General features: G+C 40.6%; 1 protein-coding gene across 1 annotated transcript in view; it reads left to right on the forward strand.

Annotated features, from left to right (window-relative positions):
* The window catches only part of mdga2a (MAM domain containing glycosylphosphatidylinositol anchor 2a), a 652,262-nt gene extending 631,240 nt beyond the window's left edge, over positions 1-21,022 (forward strand). The window contains exons 16-18 of the mRNA XM_052017769.1: positions 756-886; positions 14,363-14,468; positions 19,779-21,022. Of these exons, the coding sequence (XP_051873729.1) occupies positions 756-886; positions 14,363-14,468; positions 19,779-19,870 (329 nt within the window). The 3' untranslated portion in view covers positions 19,871-21,022. The remainder of the gene's footprint in view (positions 1-755; positions 887-14,362; positions 14,469-19,778) is intronic.
* Positions 21,023-21,683: the final 661 nt, after the last annotated feature.

The following is a 21,683-nucleotide window of genomic DNA, read 5'->3' on the forward strand; positions in this document are numbered from 1 at the left end:
AGAGGGATTTATGCAAAGAAAGTAACACACTTTATTTAAGGTCAATTTGTTAACTTTCTAATCAGAACAGTGTTCTTTAATGCAAGGCGTGAAGCAGCCGAGACTTACTGTACAAAATCTGCATGGATTGCCAATAACTATTTCACTTTATAGCTTTCATTAGCTGTTGTATCCTTTGTCAAAATATACAAACATTTCTGGTAAATAAAAAGGGAAAAATCTCAGCAGGTGAGGCAGCATAGGAAGAGAGTAGAATTAATGTTTCAGGCTGACGAATTCATCCTCATAAAAGCTCATTGACCTGAAACATTACCTCTGTTTCTTTCTCCACAGCTGCTGCCTATCCTAGTGAGCATTTCCAGCATTTTCTCTTTTTACCTCCGATTCGGATCATCTGCAGTATTTTGGCTTTGTAAATTTGTGTTTGTCGGAAACATTCTTTTTTTCAATCTGTTAGCAAACTTCGACATATTTGTGTATCTAATTGGATTTGATTGAAATCAGACTGAGTAAGTTTGATCTTGTGCTCGTCACTAAATAACCTTATAGCAGTGTAAACAGCTCAATGCACCATGCAGAGAATTCCAGTCTATCCTTTATTTTCCTGTTGACCATGTATCTGCACTTGGGTTTTAGAAGAAATAATTAAGAGCATTCTACCAGTCTGTAACAATTGTTCCACTTTAAGAAAATCTTGGACCAGGTTCTAAAGTCAGCTCAACATCAAATTTTCTTTGTGCCATTTTGCATTCCAGGTACTTTGAACCTTTTTCTACGATTCAAGGGATCGACTATAACTGAAAATCTTATTTGGAGTATGTCTGGCAACCAAGGGGATCAATGGATACATGCAAGTATCAACATCAATCCAAGTGGAACTTTTCAGGTGGGAAACAAAAAAAAACTAATATATTGTGGCAGATATTGGCATTTGCAGGCATCTCTTAAATACTAGCCAATTCTATGGTGTACTGAAAGCACAAAGAAAAAGATGTACTTCATTATTTAAAGGATGCTGTGGTAAATATTGAAAATCAAATTTCAGGGTTGATTGTAAAACATCATTGGCTCTCAGTTATGCTAGGATAATGGCATTCAATTGCTTAATATATATATAATTGATTAAATTCTTCTCCGATATCCTCTGGTGTCAAGTACTAAGAAACAACTGGGTTAATGTATCAGCTGCAATCCAGCAGGAGAAATGTATGGTCAATGTATTGGGAGGTACTTGCACAATTGGCCAGCATCCTTTTGGATGTCTTGTAGGATGTTTGATCTCATTACTGTCCCTCTGGGAGTCTACATGGGAAAATCTCTGGGCTGTCCCTATAACATTAGCTGGAGGATCTTTTGACTGAAGGGCTGTGGTTTGGATGTTGAGATGAGGCAGAGGGAAGCCTGTTGTTTCTGCAGAGCCCAATGGAGCACTCTTGCTCCATTTGTTCCAAAAATACTATTAAGCATTTAATGTTGTCTACTTTGGCTATGCTGAATTGTGCCTGTGGATTCCCAAAATGACATTAAAGGCTTCATATACCTCACGGCAGATTTAAAGAGACAGTTGCCTACTAGGGGTAAACAGTTCTGGTGCACTGCCTCTCGCAGAGAGCACCGTTCAGAATGGCAGCAAAAACCACACTATGTGCTTTTTCCCTTCAATTTCATGAGTAGCACCTGCTAGGGCAGGTAACATTTCCACCGTATCTGAATGCTGGTGCACAACACCATCATTTGAAGGCCATTGCTTTTTTTAATGGAACACACGAGAGTGGTGGGTGCGTGGAGCATGCTGCCAGCGGAGGTTGTGGGGGTGGATGCACTGGGGACATTTGGGAGGCTCTTGGATGGCCACATGGATGATGGAAGGGTGGGGGCTGTGTGGGAGGGAAGGGTTGGATAGATCTTGGAGCAGGGTGAAGTGTCGTCACAGCATCATGGGCCGAGGGGCCTGTGCTATGCTGTAGTGTTCTATGTTCTATGTTGAGGGGCAACTGTTTTTTGTTATGTATGTGGAATGAGCTGCCAGAAGAAGTGGTTGAGGCAGGTACAATAATGAAATTGAAAAAGACATTTGGACAGGTACATGATACAGATATATCGTAAAGGTGTAGAAGGATATGGGCCAAATGCAGGCAAATGGGAGCAGCTTCGATAGGCATCTTGGTCGGCATGGACCGGTTGGGCCAAAGGGCCTGTTTCTGTGCTGTATGACTCTAAGCTGATAAACCATAGAATCATGCAGCATGGAAACAGGGGATTTGGCCCAACTCATCCACGCCAACTGGATGTCATTTCCCTGGCCCTACACTCATCTCTGGAGCATCTGGACAGTAAAGCCACTTGCTTTGGATTATTGTTTATTGATTACAGCTCCATCGTCAATACTTTAATTCCAAGCAAACTCCTCGACCTGGGACTCAACACTTCCCTTTGCAACTGGATCCTTAACTTCCTGACTAACAAACCACAATCAGTGAGGATAAGCAGCAATACCTCTGCCATGATTATCCTCAACACTGATGACCCACAAGGCTGAGTCCTCAGCCCCCTACTTTACGCCCTATACACTCATGACTGCATGGCCAGATTCTGCTCTAACTCCATCTACAAGTTTGCAGATGACACCACCATAGTGGGGCATATCTCAAATAATGATAGAGAGACTAATGGCATGATGCCATGACAACAACCTTTCCCTCAATGTCAGCAAAACAAAAGAGTTGGTCATTGACTTTAGGAAGGGGGGCAGTGCACATGCCCCTGTTTACATCAGTAGTGCTGAGGTCGAGAGGGTTGAGAGCTTCATGTTCCTCGGAGTGAACATCTCCAATAACCTGTCCTGGTCCAACCACATAGATGCCACGGCCAAGAAAGCTCACCAGTGCCCCTACTTCCTCAGGATGCTAAAGAACTTTGACCCTTACCAATTTTTAATCGATGCACCATAGAAAGTGTCCTATCCGGATGCATCATGGCTTGGTATGGCAACTGCTCTGCCTGAGGCCGCAAGAAACTGCAGGGAGTTGTGGACACAGCTCAGCACATCGTGGAAACCAGCCTCCCCTCCATGGACTCTGTCTACACTTCTTGCTGCCTCGGTAAAGCAGCCAGCATAATCAAAGACCCCACCCACCCCAGACATTCTCTCTTCTCCCCTCTCTTGTCAGGCAGAAGATACAAAAGCCTGAAAGCACAAACCACCAGGCTCAAGGACAGCTTCTACATCACTGTTATAAGACTATTGAATGTCCCCTGGTACGATAAGATGGACTCTTGATCTCACAATCTACCTCGTCATGGCCTTGCACCTTATTGTGTACCTTACTACACTTTCTCTGTAACTGTAACACTTTATTCTGCATTCTGTTATTGTTCTCCTTTGAACTACCTCAATGTACTGATGTGATGAGATGATCTGTATGGATGGCATGCAAAACAAAGTTTTTCACTGTACCTCTGTACATGTGACAATAATAAACCAATTTACCAACCAGGGAGAACCCTTCCGTATTAATAGCTTTGCCCAGCACTTGGTCCATAGCCCGCTATGCCTGAGAGACTCAAGTGTTCAATGAATTGACTCTGTTGTAAAAATACAAACTACAGTGGACTGTGATGAAAACTAGGTCAGTATTATTGAGTGAAATTGCAACACATGAACAGGCAAAATTCATGTGGACCACAAGACACAAAGAGATAGGCATAAATCCAAAATAAGCTCATTAGAAGGTAAGCCACAGAAGGTGGAATCGGCCCTTGTGTCTGCTCCACCACTTTATACAATCATTACTGATCCTGTTTGTTAAGTCTACTTACCCCCCAAATGCTCATTACTTGATACCAAATATTTATAAAACAAAATGTATTCAAAAATCTATCGCTCTGTTTGAATGCAGTTAATGACCATGGATGTGTTGAATTCTGGGGTTGGGAATTCTGATGATTTACAAACCCACAAGTAAAGAGACTTTTCTGACACCCAGATGGTCTGTCATGCTGGGACTATGTCCTTATTTCTGGACTCGCCAGACTGGGAAACAGACTCTCAACATCTGTCAGTCTGGGGATTTGTTAGTTCCCACTCCCCACAGGGCAAATCTGTCTGGCTCTTACAAACATCCAGGGGATACCAGGAACTCCAGCTTCCATACCTAACTAAAGTGGAAGCTATGCGGCAAGTACAAATTTCATTGCAGACCTAGAAAAGGCACTGAGAATGTGAAGAGTGAGAATTCTGAGGACAACCATTACCTTTGCTTTTCACAAGTTTAATCCCTGCAGGGAAAATTATTGTGCTACTTAATTTGTGGTCTGAAAAGGGCCTCTGACTTCAACTGGATAGGCAGCATGAGTCTCCCACCCTGTATATGAAAATAACACCTCTCGTGATTTGAGTGAGGCTTAACATCCTTATCACTTGATACAAAGAGGTCTTGCTCTACCACTTAGCAATTAGTGGAGCAAACTCCAAGGAAGATCTGACCCCTTGTGATGTGATCTGTTGATAGCGGGTCAGTGTGCAGCTAATTTCAGAGTCTGCTCAAGCCCCGAAATGAATCCGCTGTAAAGAATTCCATGCAGAGAGGTAGTTTTGTTCCATTGATGGAGTAAAGTTTGAAACGTGTTTGAAAATAAAATATTTTGCACTGCAGTGCCATTCTATGACAGTAATTGCTACCTTCACTTCACTTTGGCTTGGCACCATCATTTGTTTCCTTAGAAGATTATTTTCTTTTGTAAAAGGTGGCTTTCATTCTCAAGAGAAGCCCAGGTCTTTTAAAGCCCAGACTACTAAATTAAACTATTATGTGTTTTTGACTTGCAGTCCACTGGGGTTTGACTAAATCTGCTAAAACAAAATTTAGTAGTGACCTCCAGCATCCCTTGCATCACACTCCTCAAAGGCCTTGTACAGGCTTCAAACCTGAGGCACTTAATTAATAAAAGACTCAAAGGAATGGTTTTTGGGAGTCATTCAAAAGCACATTATTTTTATATGGTTGTTTCAGGGACAAAGCCATAAGCAGCATTTACTATTGAATCGTTTGGGACCTGTGGGAGAGTGACTGAATTTCAATCATGAAAGAGAGTGATTTTGTTCCTTCCTGTCGCGATATTTTCTAAACTTACTTTGGGCATCAATCACTGAACAACACAGTTTAAGATAATCCTTCTGGCTCCATTAAAATCACATAATGTACTTGTGTTCTGGTAGAGCTCCTTACTATAAGCAAAGGAGGTCTGCCCCCACCCTGTTGCCTGCTTCATCCTCTGTTCCTCCAACACAACTGAACAGGCATGACAAGTGTCACCAAACCCCAAAACCCCTCCAACCTATCACAGCCCCAACCCTACACCATTCCTGTCCCAGCTCTCTTCCCCAGTGCCTGCCTAAACTGCACACCCTCGCAGGCTGATCTCTCCACCACCCCTATGAGACACCTCCCCATCATAACACAATTCATGAAAGCTATGACTTTCCAATAACTGATGCATGCTATGGTATTTCAAGTTGTTTCACTTAACTCTAAAAGATGATCTGCTTATGTCCACTAATCTTCATGAACTGATCCAAAGGATTGATGGAGTTTACAATCCTTTAAAACAAGAGTATGGTTCAGATGTTGTATGACAACAGTACTCAAACTCATAAATTAACAAAGACCACATATAATGTTGCAGAAATATGCAACAAAGGACTGAACCTGCTTCTGCTGCATATTTACATCCTGCATTCTCTAATTAGTAAAAGATTGGAACAAGTGAAGAGACTAATTTGGCAGGCAGTTTGTATGCCTGTATATATGAAACAATGACTGTAAAGAATTAAACTGCAGGTCATTGTATATCTTCTGTCCAGCCTTGGCCTAGTAATACCATTCTAATCATCAATTCCATGGACTATCAGTTCAAATCCCACTCCAGAAACTTGAGCTTATGATCTAAGCCGACACTTTAACACATTACTGTAGGAACGCTGTGGTGTCAGAGATGCCGTCTTTCAAGAAGAGTTTTTAAACCAAGATGTTGGAGCACGTAGACGATACCACAGTTCTATTTAAAGAACAGCAGGCAATTTCTGCTGTTCTCCCAACTACCACCACCGGAAGTATATTGTCTAGTCGTTATCCTTGAGCTGTTTCTGCATCCATGCATCTGACAAAGTGGCTGTTACATTTCCATATACTACAACAGTTAGTAAGTGCTTCATTGGTTGTGAAATGTGCTACCTGGACACAAGTTCTTGTCTTTTTCTTTCTGTCTTTATCCTGCAGAATACTTAGAAACTCTATCAGAGAACCTGCAATTTTATAAATTATTTTGATGAATGACTATTTAAAATGCAAGGATCCCACAGGAAAGCCTTTTTTATTCTCCTTGTATGAGAGAGAAAGGGATAATATTTGATGCTGCATTCATGACACAGAGCTGCCACTGGATACAGCCTTGGCTTTTTAAGGGCACCAAGCAGGTTGCCAGGGAATGTCTGTAAGTACAGATGGAAAGTTTGTGATCATAAGGCTTCCAAATTGTGGCTGTATCAGCTTCCAGAGGCAGCATAAGATTTAAGACTTGTTTATTCTTTTTAATGTGAGTTACTTAATTTTATTTTAACACAAGTCTTTTAGAATTCACAGGATGATAAATTTAACATTATGTATGAAAAATATACTGGGTTTTGACTTGATGACTGAAACCAACAACTTAAGGGAAAGCAATGGATACTTTGACATTTCAGCAACTGATCACTTTCTTTTCAGCTGCAATGATTTCATTCATTTGGTTCCAGTTGGGGAATTTGCCAGAATATGCTGGAGGACACCTCTCTGGGGTGCAAGGTTGTCAATTCTGATTAAAAACTGACATGGGTTATGTATTGCATAAAAGAGATGCAAACACAGAAAGGCAGATTCGATTCAGGGAACTGAACTACCTTGACAGTCAAGCAGTGAAGTGCCGCAGAAAGATTGAAAAAGTAAATGTTCTGCCCTGCATGATAGGTAGGACAGGGCAGAGAGCTTAGTCTTTGTAAGTGAAATAAGTCAGAGCAGTGTGGTTAGCCTTACATCCTATTTTACTTTGTTTCATTATGTTATGTAAATGATACTAATTGACCAAGATAATTTTGATCATAGTCTTTATGTTTTTGAGTTAAAGTAGAATTATGATCTGCACAAGATTTGTCTATGTTCAAAGAATTGAACAAGTGAACAGGTTGCAGGAATATGCTGCAGAACACAAGGGTTCTGCATACTAGGATCCTGCTGCCGTATAAATGGTGGTGGGGAGGGGTTGCGTGGTGGTGGTGGCGGTGTCATCATTCAATTCCTATAAACTTAAAACACTCAACTCGCAACATCAATTGGTGTCATTAAATCCAGGAGGTACATTTGACAAGCCCAAATTTGCGTGTTACTCAGTGACCTTCAGAGCTGTGATCACTTGGTGTGTGTAGAGCTTGGAAGACCAGCAAGGAAGTTATTTGGTGGTGGTAGTCCTGACCTGAAGCTCATCAATAAATGGAATGAGGAGGGGGCTGGAAATGGATATTGCTGCAGAGGTGGCTGAATTGGTGATGGACCACATGTCGGGTTTGAAGCTTCGGGCTGTAGGCTGAGACTGCTCATAGTGTTGAATTGTCCCTGATTGCAGGACCCCTTGTTTCTGCATTAAATAGTCAATCTTTGCAATTGACATGAATATATTGATGCTCTGCCGTAAGATGAGGATAAAGCAAAATGCACCTCTATGAAAGGAGCTAGTCAATTCCAATTAATTCTTTTGCTGAGGAAAGAAAGATTTTTGTAACATACAGGCAGGCTCTTATTATAACTGTATATAGCCCCAGGAGCACAGTGAATCACTAAGATGTGGAGCATTGCTAAAACACATGCATCTTGTTATTTTGACCACGAGCTCACTGAGCATGCATGCATGTATACATGAATATGTCATATGTTTTCACACACTGTATAGTAATTTGTATTTTCTGTGAAATCATCTGGTGTTGAATAAGCTGCTGTCCATTGATTCAACTATTTTGCCAGACTGATCATTTTCAATGTTGTACTTGAGAAGAATGGAAAAGATGCTGAAGGCAGCAAGTGTTAAGCTGCAGCCTTGGTTCATACAAGTATTAATGCTGAACTTGGATGATACTCATCCTGGAAGGTTGTCTTCATTACCTCATGGAAGTCAGGCAATGTCAGAGCAAAAGACATGTCACCAGTTCACCATTCAGGATCATGTTGATGAACTGAAGAAACACGATGAACAAGTTTTCTGATGCTTGGATCAAATTACCTGGCAATCAATATCAGGTAAACAACTGCTGTCACAGGGTACTCATTTTCTACCCAAAACCTTTGCCACAAGTAAAACTCTGGACAATGAGGATTACTTCTGCTACCTTAGCTTAACTCTTACCAGCTCATGTAGCCTTGATGGACAACTTGGTGTGAAAATTGGCACAAACTGCTATCACTTCTGGCAAACTGACCTCAGGTGTCTGGAAAAACAAGTTCTTGGTCTGAACATAATGGTATCCATCCATCAGGATTTGTCCTGTGTTTCTCTTCTTTACAGCTGTGCTCCAAACGGAAATGGAGACTAAACAGGTTTCCACCTTTGAAATCTCAGAAAAATCGTGGAATCACTTAGGGACAATGGTTCACCAACAATGAAATCCTTAATTAGACTGACCTAGTGAACGATACTGGATGATCATAGATATGTGGAACAGACGAAGCATGCCTCAAGATCACCTGATAAAAGCTGTGCCCTATGGCCATTTTGAGAAGCCCTTGCAGTACAGAGAAAAGACAAAGCTCCAATACAGAGACAACATCAACCAAATTCTGAAGAAATTCACCATTCTCAGCGATGACTGGAAGAACCATGCCCATAGCTACCAGTCTGGTGAAATTGTGTCAGAAAGTGTGCAGCCACCATTGGAAAACCACAAGAGAGCCCAGACCAAGGTGGCCCATACTCCATCCTCCTGGCAAGCGGATCTGTTGGCACAGTGGGAAAGTGTGCAGCTTATGAACCAGCCTCCTTTCCAGCAATTACTGCCTGGCTTTGTTACATCTGTTAAAATATTGGACAACTTTCTTTTTTGTACTTAAAAATTGATCTTTACACAATTAACTTGACATGGAGTCATTTTGGGAAAGCTTAAGAACTTGAAGAATAAGTGATTTCCTTAGTCTGACCTGTTTCATAGCTTAAGCTACAGCTGTGAAGTCAGGTAGTAACACCCGACAATTCTGCCTCATTACTTTGCAGAGTGTTTCATGGATTGAGAGATGTTTGCAGTGCATGTATTTTGTATAATTGTCCATGGAAATTGCAGTTGTACTGAAGTTGCAAAGCTGGGCAGGTAGAACCATAAGCTGCTTTGAGTTTTCATTATGGGCTCTTCAGAAAAGAGCAACTTCTTGGTGACTAAATTCCAGAATTCTACTTGTTAGTGCAACTCACCCAAACCTTGCATTTGCCATATTGAGCAGTCTAGAGGGGTTGTATGGCCAACTCTTGCTCTTATTCCTTGTATCTTGCCAGTCGGCCATAGTTCACATGCTCTGTCCTATTTAGAGAGGAGAGTTGGTGAAGGAGAGTAGATTTATTGAAAGAAATCACTCACTCAGATAAACCCAAAATTTCTATATGGTTTCCAAGAATGGTCATTGGACAACCAATGTGGTTGATTTTGGCAATCAAGCAAGCATTAGAACATAGAATACAGAACAGTACAGCACAGCCCTTTGGCCCACGATGTTATGCTGACCTGTATAAACCTACTCCATGATCAATCTAACCCTTCCCTTCTACACAGCCCATAACCCTCCATTTTTCGTACATCCATGTGCCTATCTAAGAGTCTTTTAAATGTCTCCATTGTATCAGCCTCTACCACCACCCCTGGCAGCATGTTCCAGGCACCCACCACTCTCTGTGTAAAAAAAAACCTACCTCTGACATCTCCCCTAAACTTTCCTCCTCTGACCTTAAACGAATGTCCTCTAGTTTTGGCCATTGCTGCCCTGGGAAAAAGGTGCTGGCTGTCCACTCTATCTATGCCATTAGTAAATATCAGTGAAAAATTCACTATTGTAATTATCATGAGAGCAAACAGAAGTTTTATTTGTAGCATAGAATGCAGACCAGGAATTTAAACCCAAATGAAGGTTTTGAGCACATCATCAATGTTGATAATTTAGTGGGGTGCTGAAGGAATGCTGTGTGGTTTGGTGCTGCAACCTTTTGGATGAGAAGTTAAATCAAGCTGTTGTCTGCCTGTGCAAGGAGGCACAGATGATCAAAGAGCAGCCAATTTTCCTTGAAGACATTTAGTCTTTAACTATAGTCAACAAATGGGATTAGCTGGTTAATCTGTTTTTTGTAGGACGTACCTGTGGGCAAATTAACTGTCTACAAATTTGGCTGCAAAACTATAAGTAGAATTCATAATTCATTGGTTGTGAAACACTTTTTGAGGAAGTGAAAGGCTGTATGGAAATGTAGTCTGTTCTTTCCGAAACAGCTTCAGCTCGGAATTCAAATGAAAATGTATTGGTCGGTACAGACCGAAAAGGAATGAGTGAATTGGACAGGTTCAAATTGAATTGGAGTAGTATAACAGGCCAGGTTTATTAAAAGAAATGCTCCAACGTAGCATACTGCTACTTGGGAAATGATTTCTGGAACAGTGTTCAAATTCGTTCCTGGTCGATGAGAGGTCTTCAGGATTCTAAATTGCTTTGGGCAATTTAACGCTACACAACAGTGGCTGTGAGTCCACTTCAATACATTCTGATATTCGAGTCTATTAAGGTTAGCAGTACTTCAAATGGAAGAATCAATGTGTTTTGGTATTAGGTGTTCAGCAAAAATGGAATCTTTGGCACTTTAAGCAGGGTAAAATGAACCATATATCAAACATAAAAAGTTTGGGAAGGTTTGGTGTTACTGGGAAGGAAAATATGCCTTCCTTCATTACTGCCATTGCACATATAAGGATAAATAAAATGCACTTCCCAGGCTGCACTTCCAACAAGAAGCATTTCTAAAAGCAGGCAAGCCAGTGACTGGTATCAATAATGTTGTATTGCTATTTCAGAAGCATGCACTTTGTAACGGTAACTTCTCACTGGGAGCACAGGTTTGCAGCAAAAGCAAGTTTTAAGTATTTGAAGTGAGAAAGTACAGCTTTTTTGTGCAAGTGGTTTGTAGTCCACCCGTTGAATGTGAAATTATTAAACTGTACTTTGAATGTTTTTTAACAGTGCTTCCTTTAACCTGCTGTTTAGAAAATTATGTTATAGTTGTACAGCATAGAAACCGGCCCCTCGGCCCACCATATCTATGGTGAACATCAGTCCTATCAAGACTTGCCTGCATTAATTCCATATCCCTCTATGCCTTGCTCATTCAAGTACCTGTCCAGATGCCTCTTAAATGTTTTTACTGTTCCTGTCTCCACTACCTCCTTTGGCAGCTCATTCCAGATGCCAACTACTCTTTGTGTGGAAAATGTACCCCTCAGATCCCCTTTAAACCACCTCTCTCTCACCTCAAACTTATGCCCCCTAGTTTTTAGACACCTCTGTCATGGGAAATCAACACTGACTATCTACCCTATCTATGCCTCTCATATTTTTATATACTTCCATCATGTCACCTCTCAGCCTCCTTCACTCCAGGGAAAATAGACCCAGCCTATCCAATCTCTCCTTCTAACTCAAGCTTTCCAATCCAGGGACATGCCTGTGAATACTTTCTGTAACCTCTCAATCTTAATCACATCTTTCCTGTAATGCGGTGACCAGAACTGCACACAATACCCCACATGCGGCCTAACCAGTGTTATGTACAACTGCAACATGACATCACAACTTTTGTACTCAATGCCTCAGCTGATGAAGCAAGTGTGCAACACGTCTTCTTCCTCACTCTATCTACCTGCGTTGCCACTTGCAGGGAATTATGTACTTGTATCCCAAGATCTCTCTGTTCGACAACACTCCCCAAAGCCCTGCCATTCACTGTATATGTCCTGCCCTGCCCTGATTTAACTTCCCAAAATGCAACACTTTGCACTTGTCTGAGTTAAATTGCATCTGCCATTGTATTGACCATTTTCCAGTTGATGTATGTCCTGTTGTAATCTTGCATAACCTTCTTTACTGTCCAATGTACCACCAATTTTGATGTTATCTGCAAACTTACTAACTATGCCACCTACATTCTCATCCATGTCATTAACGTGTATGACAAATAACAAGGGACCACTGGTCACAAGCCTTCAATTTGAAAAAGAGCCCTCCACAACCACCCTCTGCCTCCTACCAGCAAGCCAACTTTGTATCCAATTGGCTAACTCACCCTGGATCCCATGTGTTGTAATCTTCTGGACTCACCTACTATGCGGGAGCTTGTCAAAGGCCTTGCTAAGCTCCATGTAGACATCTCCTGCCCTGCCCTCGTCGATCCTCTTGGTCATCTTTTCAAAAAACTCAATCAAATTTGTGAGACATGATTTCCCACACACGAAGCTATGTTGACTATCCGTAGTCAGTCCTCGCCTTTCCAAATGTAAATAAATTCTGCCTCTCAGAATCCCTTCTAATAACTTTCCCACCACTGATGTAAGGCTTACTGTCTGTAGTTTCCAGGAATATCTCTGCTGCCCTTCCTGCTATACTCCAATCTACCTGTAACTCACCTGTGGATAATGAAGATACAAACATTTCTGCCAGGGACTCATCAATCTCCATTCTTACTTCCCATAACATTCTGATGAGGTCCGGGGATTTATTCACTTCTATGCTTTTCAAGGCCTCCAATGCCTCCTCCTTCATAAAGTCGATATGCTCTAGGATATCATTGTTCCCTCCCCTGAAGTCATTAGCTTCCAGGTCCTTCTCCATGGTATAAACAGACGTGAAGTATTTATTTAAGACCTTGCCCATTTCCCGTGGCTCTACACATAATTACCACACTCATCCTTAAAGGGACTTACTCTCTCCCTAGCTACCCTTTTACTCTTAATATACTTGTAGAATCTTTTAGGATTATCTGCCAAGGGTATCTCATGGCCCCTTTTTACCCTCCTAATTTCCTTAAGTGTACTCCTACGTCCCTTGTACTTCTCAAGGGGCTAACTTAATCCCAGCTGCCTATACCTGGCATATGCCTCCTTTTTCCTGACCAGATCCCCAATATCCCTCGTCAACCAAGTTTCCTTAATCTTGCCAGCTTTGACCTTGACTCTAACAGGAACATGCTGTCCCTGAATTCTTATTTCATTTTTTAAAAGCCTCATTCTTGCCCGATGTCCCTTCACCTTCAAGTTGCTGTCTGATGCCATTGAAATTAGTTTTCCCCCAATTTAGGACTTTACCTTGAGGACCATCCTACCTTTTACCATGACAGTCTTGAAACTAATAGAATTATGCTCACTGCCCCAAGTACTCTCCTCACTGACACATCAGCCACTTGCCCTGCCTCATTTCCTCAGAGAAGGTCAAGTGTAGCTCCACATATTTCTTCAGAAAACTTTCCTGGACACACTTAACAAATAATGCCCCATCTAATCCTTTAGCACTAAGGCAGTCACAGTCAATATCAAAGAAGTTAAAATCACCTACTATTAGAACCTAATTATTCCTCTACCTATCTGTGATTTCCCTGTATATATGCATCTCTAATTCCCACTATTGGAGGGGAGCTATAATTATAATCCCATGAAAGTTACCACCCCTTTTTTTATTCCTAAATTCTACTCATATGGATGCTCCCCCCTCTTACCTACCCCTCTGTCACACCAGAAGCATCAAAACTCTAGAAAACTGAGTTGCCAATCCTTCCATACCCTCAACCATGTTTTCATAACAGCTATAGTATTATTATTGCTGATCCGTGCTGTGAGTTCATCTGCTTAAGCTGTGAGGCTTCTTACACTAAAGTAAATACAGTTTAGCCTATCAGGCCTTCCATGCTCCCTGTCCTGCCCTTGCTTTAACTTTCTTATCTGATGCATTACTACTTTGGGTCTCATATTTCCCCCTCCCCACAGCTGACTAGTTCAAACCTTCCTGAGCAGCACTAACAAACCTCCCCATGAGGATATTGATCCCCCTCCATTTCATTTGCAACCCATCCCTCTTGTACAGGTCACCTCTGCCCCAGAAGAGCTCAAGAGCTCCCTGTGGTCCAAGTGGTTGAAGCAAACCCTCCCTCGGACTGCACCAGCTCTTCACCCTCCCTTTTGTCCTATCCTCCTATTCCTACCCTTACATGCGTGTTAACACAATGTGTTTGCTTGCAGGACTAATCTTTATTGTTATTTATACAGCTGATATTTGAAGGCATTCGGGGGCCTGGTATAGAGGGGGATATTGCAATCGATGACATAACTGTAACAGAAGGGGAGTGCCGGAAGGTAGATCAGCCTCGCAACAGTAAGTAAAATATCTGGAAACAAAATCAGCATTTTAATATTTATAGAACATAGCCAAGTCATTGGATAAGCAACTAGCCAACAAAGCAACTAGGATGAGACCCATTTAAAATACAAAAACATTTATTTAAACCTGAAATGATACTGTTGTGATTCAGTCATTTTGATGCAAGATCTTAACATTTAAGTTTAATTTTCAGAAGTCTTATCCAGATAAATGTAACATGTGTTGCAGAGAACCCAAACTGTATACCAGATTTTCTAGGACTTTGATGCCATTCCTGGAAAATAAATGACAACCAATTTCATTCTTCTCCATTTTAGTTCCCCTTTTTAAACCTTGTTTATTCTCTGGTTTCTCCAAGCTACACACTCGTTAATATACAACTTCAAAAGGGCAAAAAAAAGGCTGTTTTATAAATGTCCTGATCTTTGTTTCCTTTGAAGTAAATGAAAATAAAATTCAGGAGAGATATAAGATGGCTGTTGCTGGCATCAAAGTATTACAGGTCAGGAGCTGATCCTTTTTCCCCCAATGGTAAGCTGACTAGGGTTACCTGGACAAAGTATGCACTTCCTAAAAACAGGTTTACAACCTACCACACTCCAGTTCTAATTGTTAAGGATGTATATTACTTCCGTTCAATATGTAACAGAACCACATTTTTATAGAAGACCCTAAAGAAAAGGAGCATGCAGAATGCAATCATGCTGTTACTATGGGTTATTATCTACAATGCTTAGGAAAGAACCTTGCTCCTCCAGAGAGCTCTGGGTTTACGAGCAGCTATCCGTTTACTGGATGGAACCCCTGACTGTGGTCTTGATTTCAAAGGATAAAATATTAAGTTACTGGACTTGCATCCAGAAGTCTAGATTTTGATTCAGGAACACGAGTCTGAATCCCACCAACAAGAGCTGGGAATTTAAATTCACATAATGAAGTAAACCTGGAATAAAAAGTCCACAACTCCAGCCCTGCCACACTTTCCTTAGAAGTAAATGGCCTTGCCAGACACATGCTGAGTGGCCAATACTCTGTGTTCTGTAAATAAATAAAATAAAAAATTAGCATAGGTGAATTAGCAACAAGTTCTGTGTGAGTTGCATGCACTAAGGTTCTCAGAAAGTGATGTTCCCAGCTTTTTAATTAGCCTTGCTTAGAGTTTCTGAAGCATGCTAGTCTATTATCTTAAGCACAGTTAAAACTACAACAAGCCAACACATTTGGCACTTTGTAGTGCCAGACTAGCAAATGTTATTCCTATTATAACCAGAACACACTTTTAATTAACTTCTTTAAAAACATGTTACACTGTATTTTTGCAGGTGTTAACTATGGAATAGAAATTGAGGCAAGGTCAACCAAAATGCCACTGAGATAATTCTAGAAATGAATGAAAATCAAAAAACTGCAGCTGCTGGCAATCTGAAATAAAAACTGAGAACAGTCAGCAGGTCAGGCAGTATCTATGGAAAGAGAAAATGTTAATATTTCAGTCCTGACAAAGGATCTTCAACCCAAAGCATTTTACTTTTTTACCTTTCCATAGATGCTGCCTGACGTGAGTTTTTTCAGAATTTTCTGTTTTTATTCCAAAATACAAGTTTGATATTTTGCAATTGAAACTTCAGTTAATTAGTGTTATTTATGGAGTAACTAGTGATCAAGGGTGCATGCTGAAACACAATTAAAAGCATCAGTAAATTAAAAAAAGTTTAGCTCTCACTGTTTAAGTGGTCAGATGCCTGAAGCTGAATGACATTTCTCCAGGTGCTGCTGTTCTATAATCCATAAAGACTTCTTCTGGTGCTGTTGAATTGTAATAACTCTTTGTTAGCTATATAGTTCATGCTTCTTTGCTTTTCCTGCTTAAGATAACATCAGAGGCATAAACCTTAAAGATTTTAGAAAGGTAGTAATGGAAGACAAGCAAGAAGCTACTGTATTCTTTATAGCATTCTGGGCTAGATTTTGCTGGCAGGAATCACAGGCCACCACCTGTATTTAGCACGTTTGGGTCCCAGGAGGACTAATCTCGCAGGCTCAAAGCAGCTGCTGAGCCTCCAGCTGCAAGGTGGTTGTGTCCCCAAAATACCTTGACAAGTCATAAAAGCCCTGCCCTCAGCTTTGCTAGTTCAAAAATTGATGAAGGATTTTTTTTTAAAGTTTATAAATGTCTCTCACAATCAGATGCATATAAAAACTTAAAATTGAAATAAATATATTTAATTAACTGCTAAAATGTTAAAAATATTGTGTACATTGGCACAAATGACAAGGGTAGAAGAAGGGATGAGGTCCTGCTGAGTGAATATCGGGAGTTAGGAAAGAGGTTAAAAAGCAGTATGTTGAGGGCAGTAATCTTTGGATTACTCCCTGTACTATGAGCTGGTGAGGATAAGAATAGGAGTATACAGAGGATGAGTGCGTGGCTGAAGAGTTGGTGCAGTGATTCAGATTTGTGGACCATTAGGATCTCTTCTGGGACAGATGTGGCCTGTACAAGAGGGACTGGTTACACCTGAACTGGAGGGGGACCAATATCCTAAACTGGCAGATTTGCTAGTGCTACTAGGGAGGGTTTTAAACTGGATGGCAGGGGGGTGCGATCCAAAGCAGAAGTGAGGCAGATGGGAGGCTGGAAGTTGAGCTGGAACTCAATGACAATAAGATTAATAGACAAGACAGGAAGCAGTATGGCAGGGAGTGAGGAAAGACCATTGGATTAAATTGCATTTATTTCAATGCAAGTGGCCTGACAGGTAAAGCAGATGAACTTAGGGCATGGATAGATACATTGGACTGGGATATTATTGCCATTACAGAAACATGGCCAAGAGAGGGACAGGACTGGCAGCTAAATGTTCCAGGGTACAGTGCTATGGGAGGGATAGAGGTGGTAGAAAGAGAGGAGGTAGAACTGCATTTCTGACAAGGCCGAGCTGACCATCCCTAATCAACCCGTCTTTCCAGATGAATGTATATCTTATCCCTCAGGATCCTCTCCAGTAACTTACCCACCGCTGATGTTAGGTTTACTGGTCTACAGTTCCTAAGTTTTTTCTTTGCAGCCGTTCTTAAATGAAGGAACAACATTAGCCACCCTCCAGTTTTCCAGCACCTCTCCTGTGGCTAACAATGATGCAAATCTCTCAGCCTAGGTTCCCACAATTTCTTCTTTAACTCCCCACAATGTTCTTGGCTTACCTGATAAGGCCCTGGAGATTTATCTACCTTCATGTTTGTACGTTTCTCCCAGTGTGTCTGCGTGGGTTTCCTCCCACATTCCAGAAAGACGTACAGGTTAGGAGCTGTGGGCATGCTATGTCGGCGCCGGATGTGTGGCCACACTTGCGGGCTGCCCCCAGAACATTCTCAGCAACGCAAAAAGACACATTTCACTGGGTGTTTCCATGTACATATTAAGATATTTATTTATTAGTAACATCTTAAAAATACGTTTCAAGACATCCAGCTCCTCTTCTGCTGTAGTGGGGACTATCCACAAGACATCACCATTAACTATCACAAGGTCCGAAGTCCTCACGTCTTTCTCCATGGTAAAAACAGAAAAGAAATATTCATCAAGGACCTGGCCCACCTCCTGTGGCTCCACACACAGATGTCCACTTTGAGGGGCTGTATTCTCTCTCTGGTTACTCTTCTTCCCTTAATATACATAAAATATTTTTGGATTCTCCTTAATGTTCTCTGCCAAAGCTACCTCATGCCCCCCTTTCTGTTCTTCTGACCTACTTGTTAAATATACTTCTGCATCCCCTATATTTGTCCAGGGATTCACTTGATCCCAGCTGCCTAAACCTTAACCATGCCGCCTTTTATTTTTCTAACTGGACCCTCAATATCCCTTGTCATCCAGGGTCCCCTAGTCCTGCCCTTCAATCTAACAGGAATACGTAGACCTCAAATTTTTGTTATTTCACTTTTAAAAGCCTCCCACTTGCCAGACATCCCCTTGCCTGCAAACAACCTGCTCCACAATCAACTTGTGCAAGTTCATGTCTAATACCATCAAAATTTGCCTTGCCCCAATTTAAAACTTGAATAACTTGATCAGTCCCTTTCCATAACTAAATTAAACCTAATAGACAAGATTGTCTCAAATCCTCTTCTGGATCTATCAAGGCACAAGATTTATCCTTCCAAGTCTACAGAAGGTCCTAAACTTGCATGTTTGGCAATGTATGCACTGAAGTCCCTTTAAATAGCTAAATATTTGTGGGTTACGTCTAGCAAGATCTCTTCCAGTACCTTTTTATTTCATTTACTATAATTCCATCACCACATTGTGGACTGATTCTTTCCAAGGAAGGGGACCTCTTGCACCTTGATTAACATATCAAAATAATCACAAAAACCATTAGGTAAAAGACCATGTTTAGAATCCCTTTGCACAGCTCAACTATCTCTTCAATGAAAAAAAATCTTACTGCTTTTCTTTTAAGCAGTAAAAGAGCTTTAAGAGTGCATACCGAAAAGATTGGTTTGCTAAAAGCTACTAACTGTCTCTGTGATATTTGCCCTCATCCCAAATATTAATTAGTAATAATAAAAAAACAACAGATCATGTGGTCAGTTATTTCATCACTGTGTTCAGGGGTCGTGTAAGTAAATTGGCTGCTGTGTTTCATAAAGTAGTACAGTACTGTGATTACACTTCAAAAGAGAAATTATTGTCTGCATTGCACTTTAGGAAGTACTAAAGTCATGAAAGGTTCTGTATAAATGTAACTTTTTTTGATCTTCAATCTTATCCTTTCTACAAAAAGATACATGTCATCAGTGCAGGGTTTAACAATTCAAGAACAAAGCAATTCTAAGAGAAGCACAGGGTAGAATCAACTAATAATATTACCAGCAGTTCTAAATTGTCTATTTTATCAGATTTTATTTTAAAACAACAACAACCCTAAATGGCACCTGGATGGAAGCAAAATTGGGAGAACTGTGTAAAAGTTATGCAAATCCCCCAGGCACAAATGCCCATTCCGCACTCCGTTAAAGCAATCCTTCCTTTCCAACCCCTAAGTCTCTATTTCTAGCACTGCATGTTTTGAATATTTAATCAAGTATTCTATCCTCTCCTTTGTGAGAGCAACATTTATATGACATTGGTGGAATTCATTTAATGTCTTATTCTGTTGTATAACTAGTCACAAATGAGAAATTGTAAGGCAACCAGGTACTATTCATTATTTTAATAGAAACGATGATTTAAAATATTGTAGCCTTGAAACAGTCTTACCTTTAAGAAGTTTACTAATTTGGATTTCTTTCTTAATCTAGATTTGAAAACTGGTGGTGCAGTCTCTGTATTGATACATATATGGCTGTTTCCAGTCACTCTTCTCATCGCCATGTTAAGCCATCGAAGGTGACCTTATTACGGCAGAGGCTGTGAAAAGATTCATCAGGCATTGCACAAAGAATGAATCTTTATACATGGACCTTCAAAAATAATTACCAAAGATTCATCAGCTGACTGCAGATTTCGACAGTACAATTGGTGATGAAAAGCATCATGGGAGTGAGAAAGGTGCCAGATTTGAATAAAAAACAAAGTGTTCCTATGAAAAATAGTCAACCCAAGAAAGATTTTTTTTGTTGTTCTTGCTTTGGAGGGATTTGAAAATACAACTGCATCTTGATGGGCTCTGAGCGAGCTTAGAAAATTTGTCAAAGCACAAAGATTTAGCTGGTTTTATTACAGTTGAATGGTGATGCTTGTCAACAGGAGACAAAATGGATGGCCAACAAAAAAAAAAAATTCCTACTGGAAACAGGGTAGAAGAAGTGCTGACAATTACTCCCCTTGAGAAATTTTCAGCAAAGCATTAGAAAACTGCGGGACCTTGTCCTCAGCTGCTCATTCTGCTGTGAATACCTGATCTCACGATTGTCCATAGCAAGCATTTAATTTCTTTCCTGCCCCTTCACTGTCAACTTTGCTGTGCTTTATTACACGTTTGGTCTCTCTGCATGCATTTCTGCCCATTGTATGTGAACTGGGCACAAATAGTACATGGGCTAAATAGGAGTTTGCTTGTGGCCATAAGAACACAACTGGTCATCTGTCTGAAGTGAAGAAACCAAACCACCTTCTGTTCATGACATGCCATAAAACCAAGTGCCTTCAATTTGAAAAAAAATATATAAAAATTGCCTGAATCACTTAAATAGAAAACACTTTGCACTGCTAACTTTGGAGTGTGTGTAAAACCTTTTGTATATATGTTGCAGCCGATTCCTACAATTAACAGGCAAAGCAAGCAGCCACTGTATGGTTCCTCCAAGCAGAGACTCGAGTTACAATCGAAGTCCTTGGGCAAGGCATTCATTAAAGCCATCGAGGTGGTCGCAGCCTGTGAGCATGTGATTCTATGGAAAAATAACTTCCACCACTTAGGCTGATATTGGGAGCATCACTTTGTACAGTTATTGAGTGCAAATGCGATGACCAGAGCAAAGGTCCTCTAGAGGTGCGCACAGCCCAGAGAATTCAAACAGATGATGGATTGTACTTATTTACGGTAATCTTCATTCAGATTGAAAAATAGGCAAGCTGTGCAAGAGCACCATGGCAACAAAACAAACTGTGCTGAACAATCCTGCAATTTTTTAGGCTTGCAAGCACCAAGTTTTCTTTGGGACTCAAGTCTTGACTGAAGACTACAAGAAGGCTACACGCCATTATCCTGCCCCATTATCCAAACCTGTGCCGATTGTTACTTTTATTTTATTACGTTAGTGGGCCTGGAAAACATTGTGTTGCCTTTTGGAGCTCAAAAAGGACAAGGTCACACTGGAGTCACAGGAAAACACATCAGACCTTAGCCAAGTGGTCTCAAACTGTTCTCCACCATCCCTCATCCTGCTGGTTTTAAAATTCCGTGATCTTTTTGTTTAAATTATTTGATCTTTTAAATTAATTCAAGAAATACTTTTTAGTCTAAAAATTGCATAATTATACTCTGAAACCCCGAGTATTGACAAATTATATGCAAAAATTTGGATTAGAATTATAAAAAACTACATTGGAGCATTAATGTGATTACTGAGTATTGATATAAAAAGCACAAGATGTAATAAACATTGATGAGGCTTGAACTTTTATTTTAAATTCCATGGAAAGTTTGTCCATATTCAAGACAAATGGCTGCAGAGATGATTTTACATCCATGTTCAATAAAC

This window comes from Pristis pectinata, chromosome 1 (genome assembly GCF_009764475.1).
Source record: "Pristis pectinata isolate sPriPec2 chromosome 1, sPriPec2.1.pri, whole genome shotgun sequence".
Taxonomy (NCBI): Eukaryota; Metazoa; Chordata; class Chondrichthyes; order Rhinopristiformes; family Pristidae; genus Pristis; species Pristis pectinata.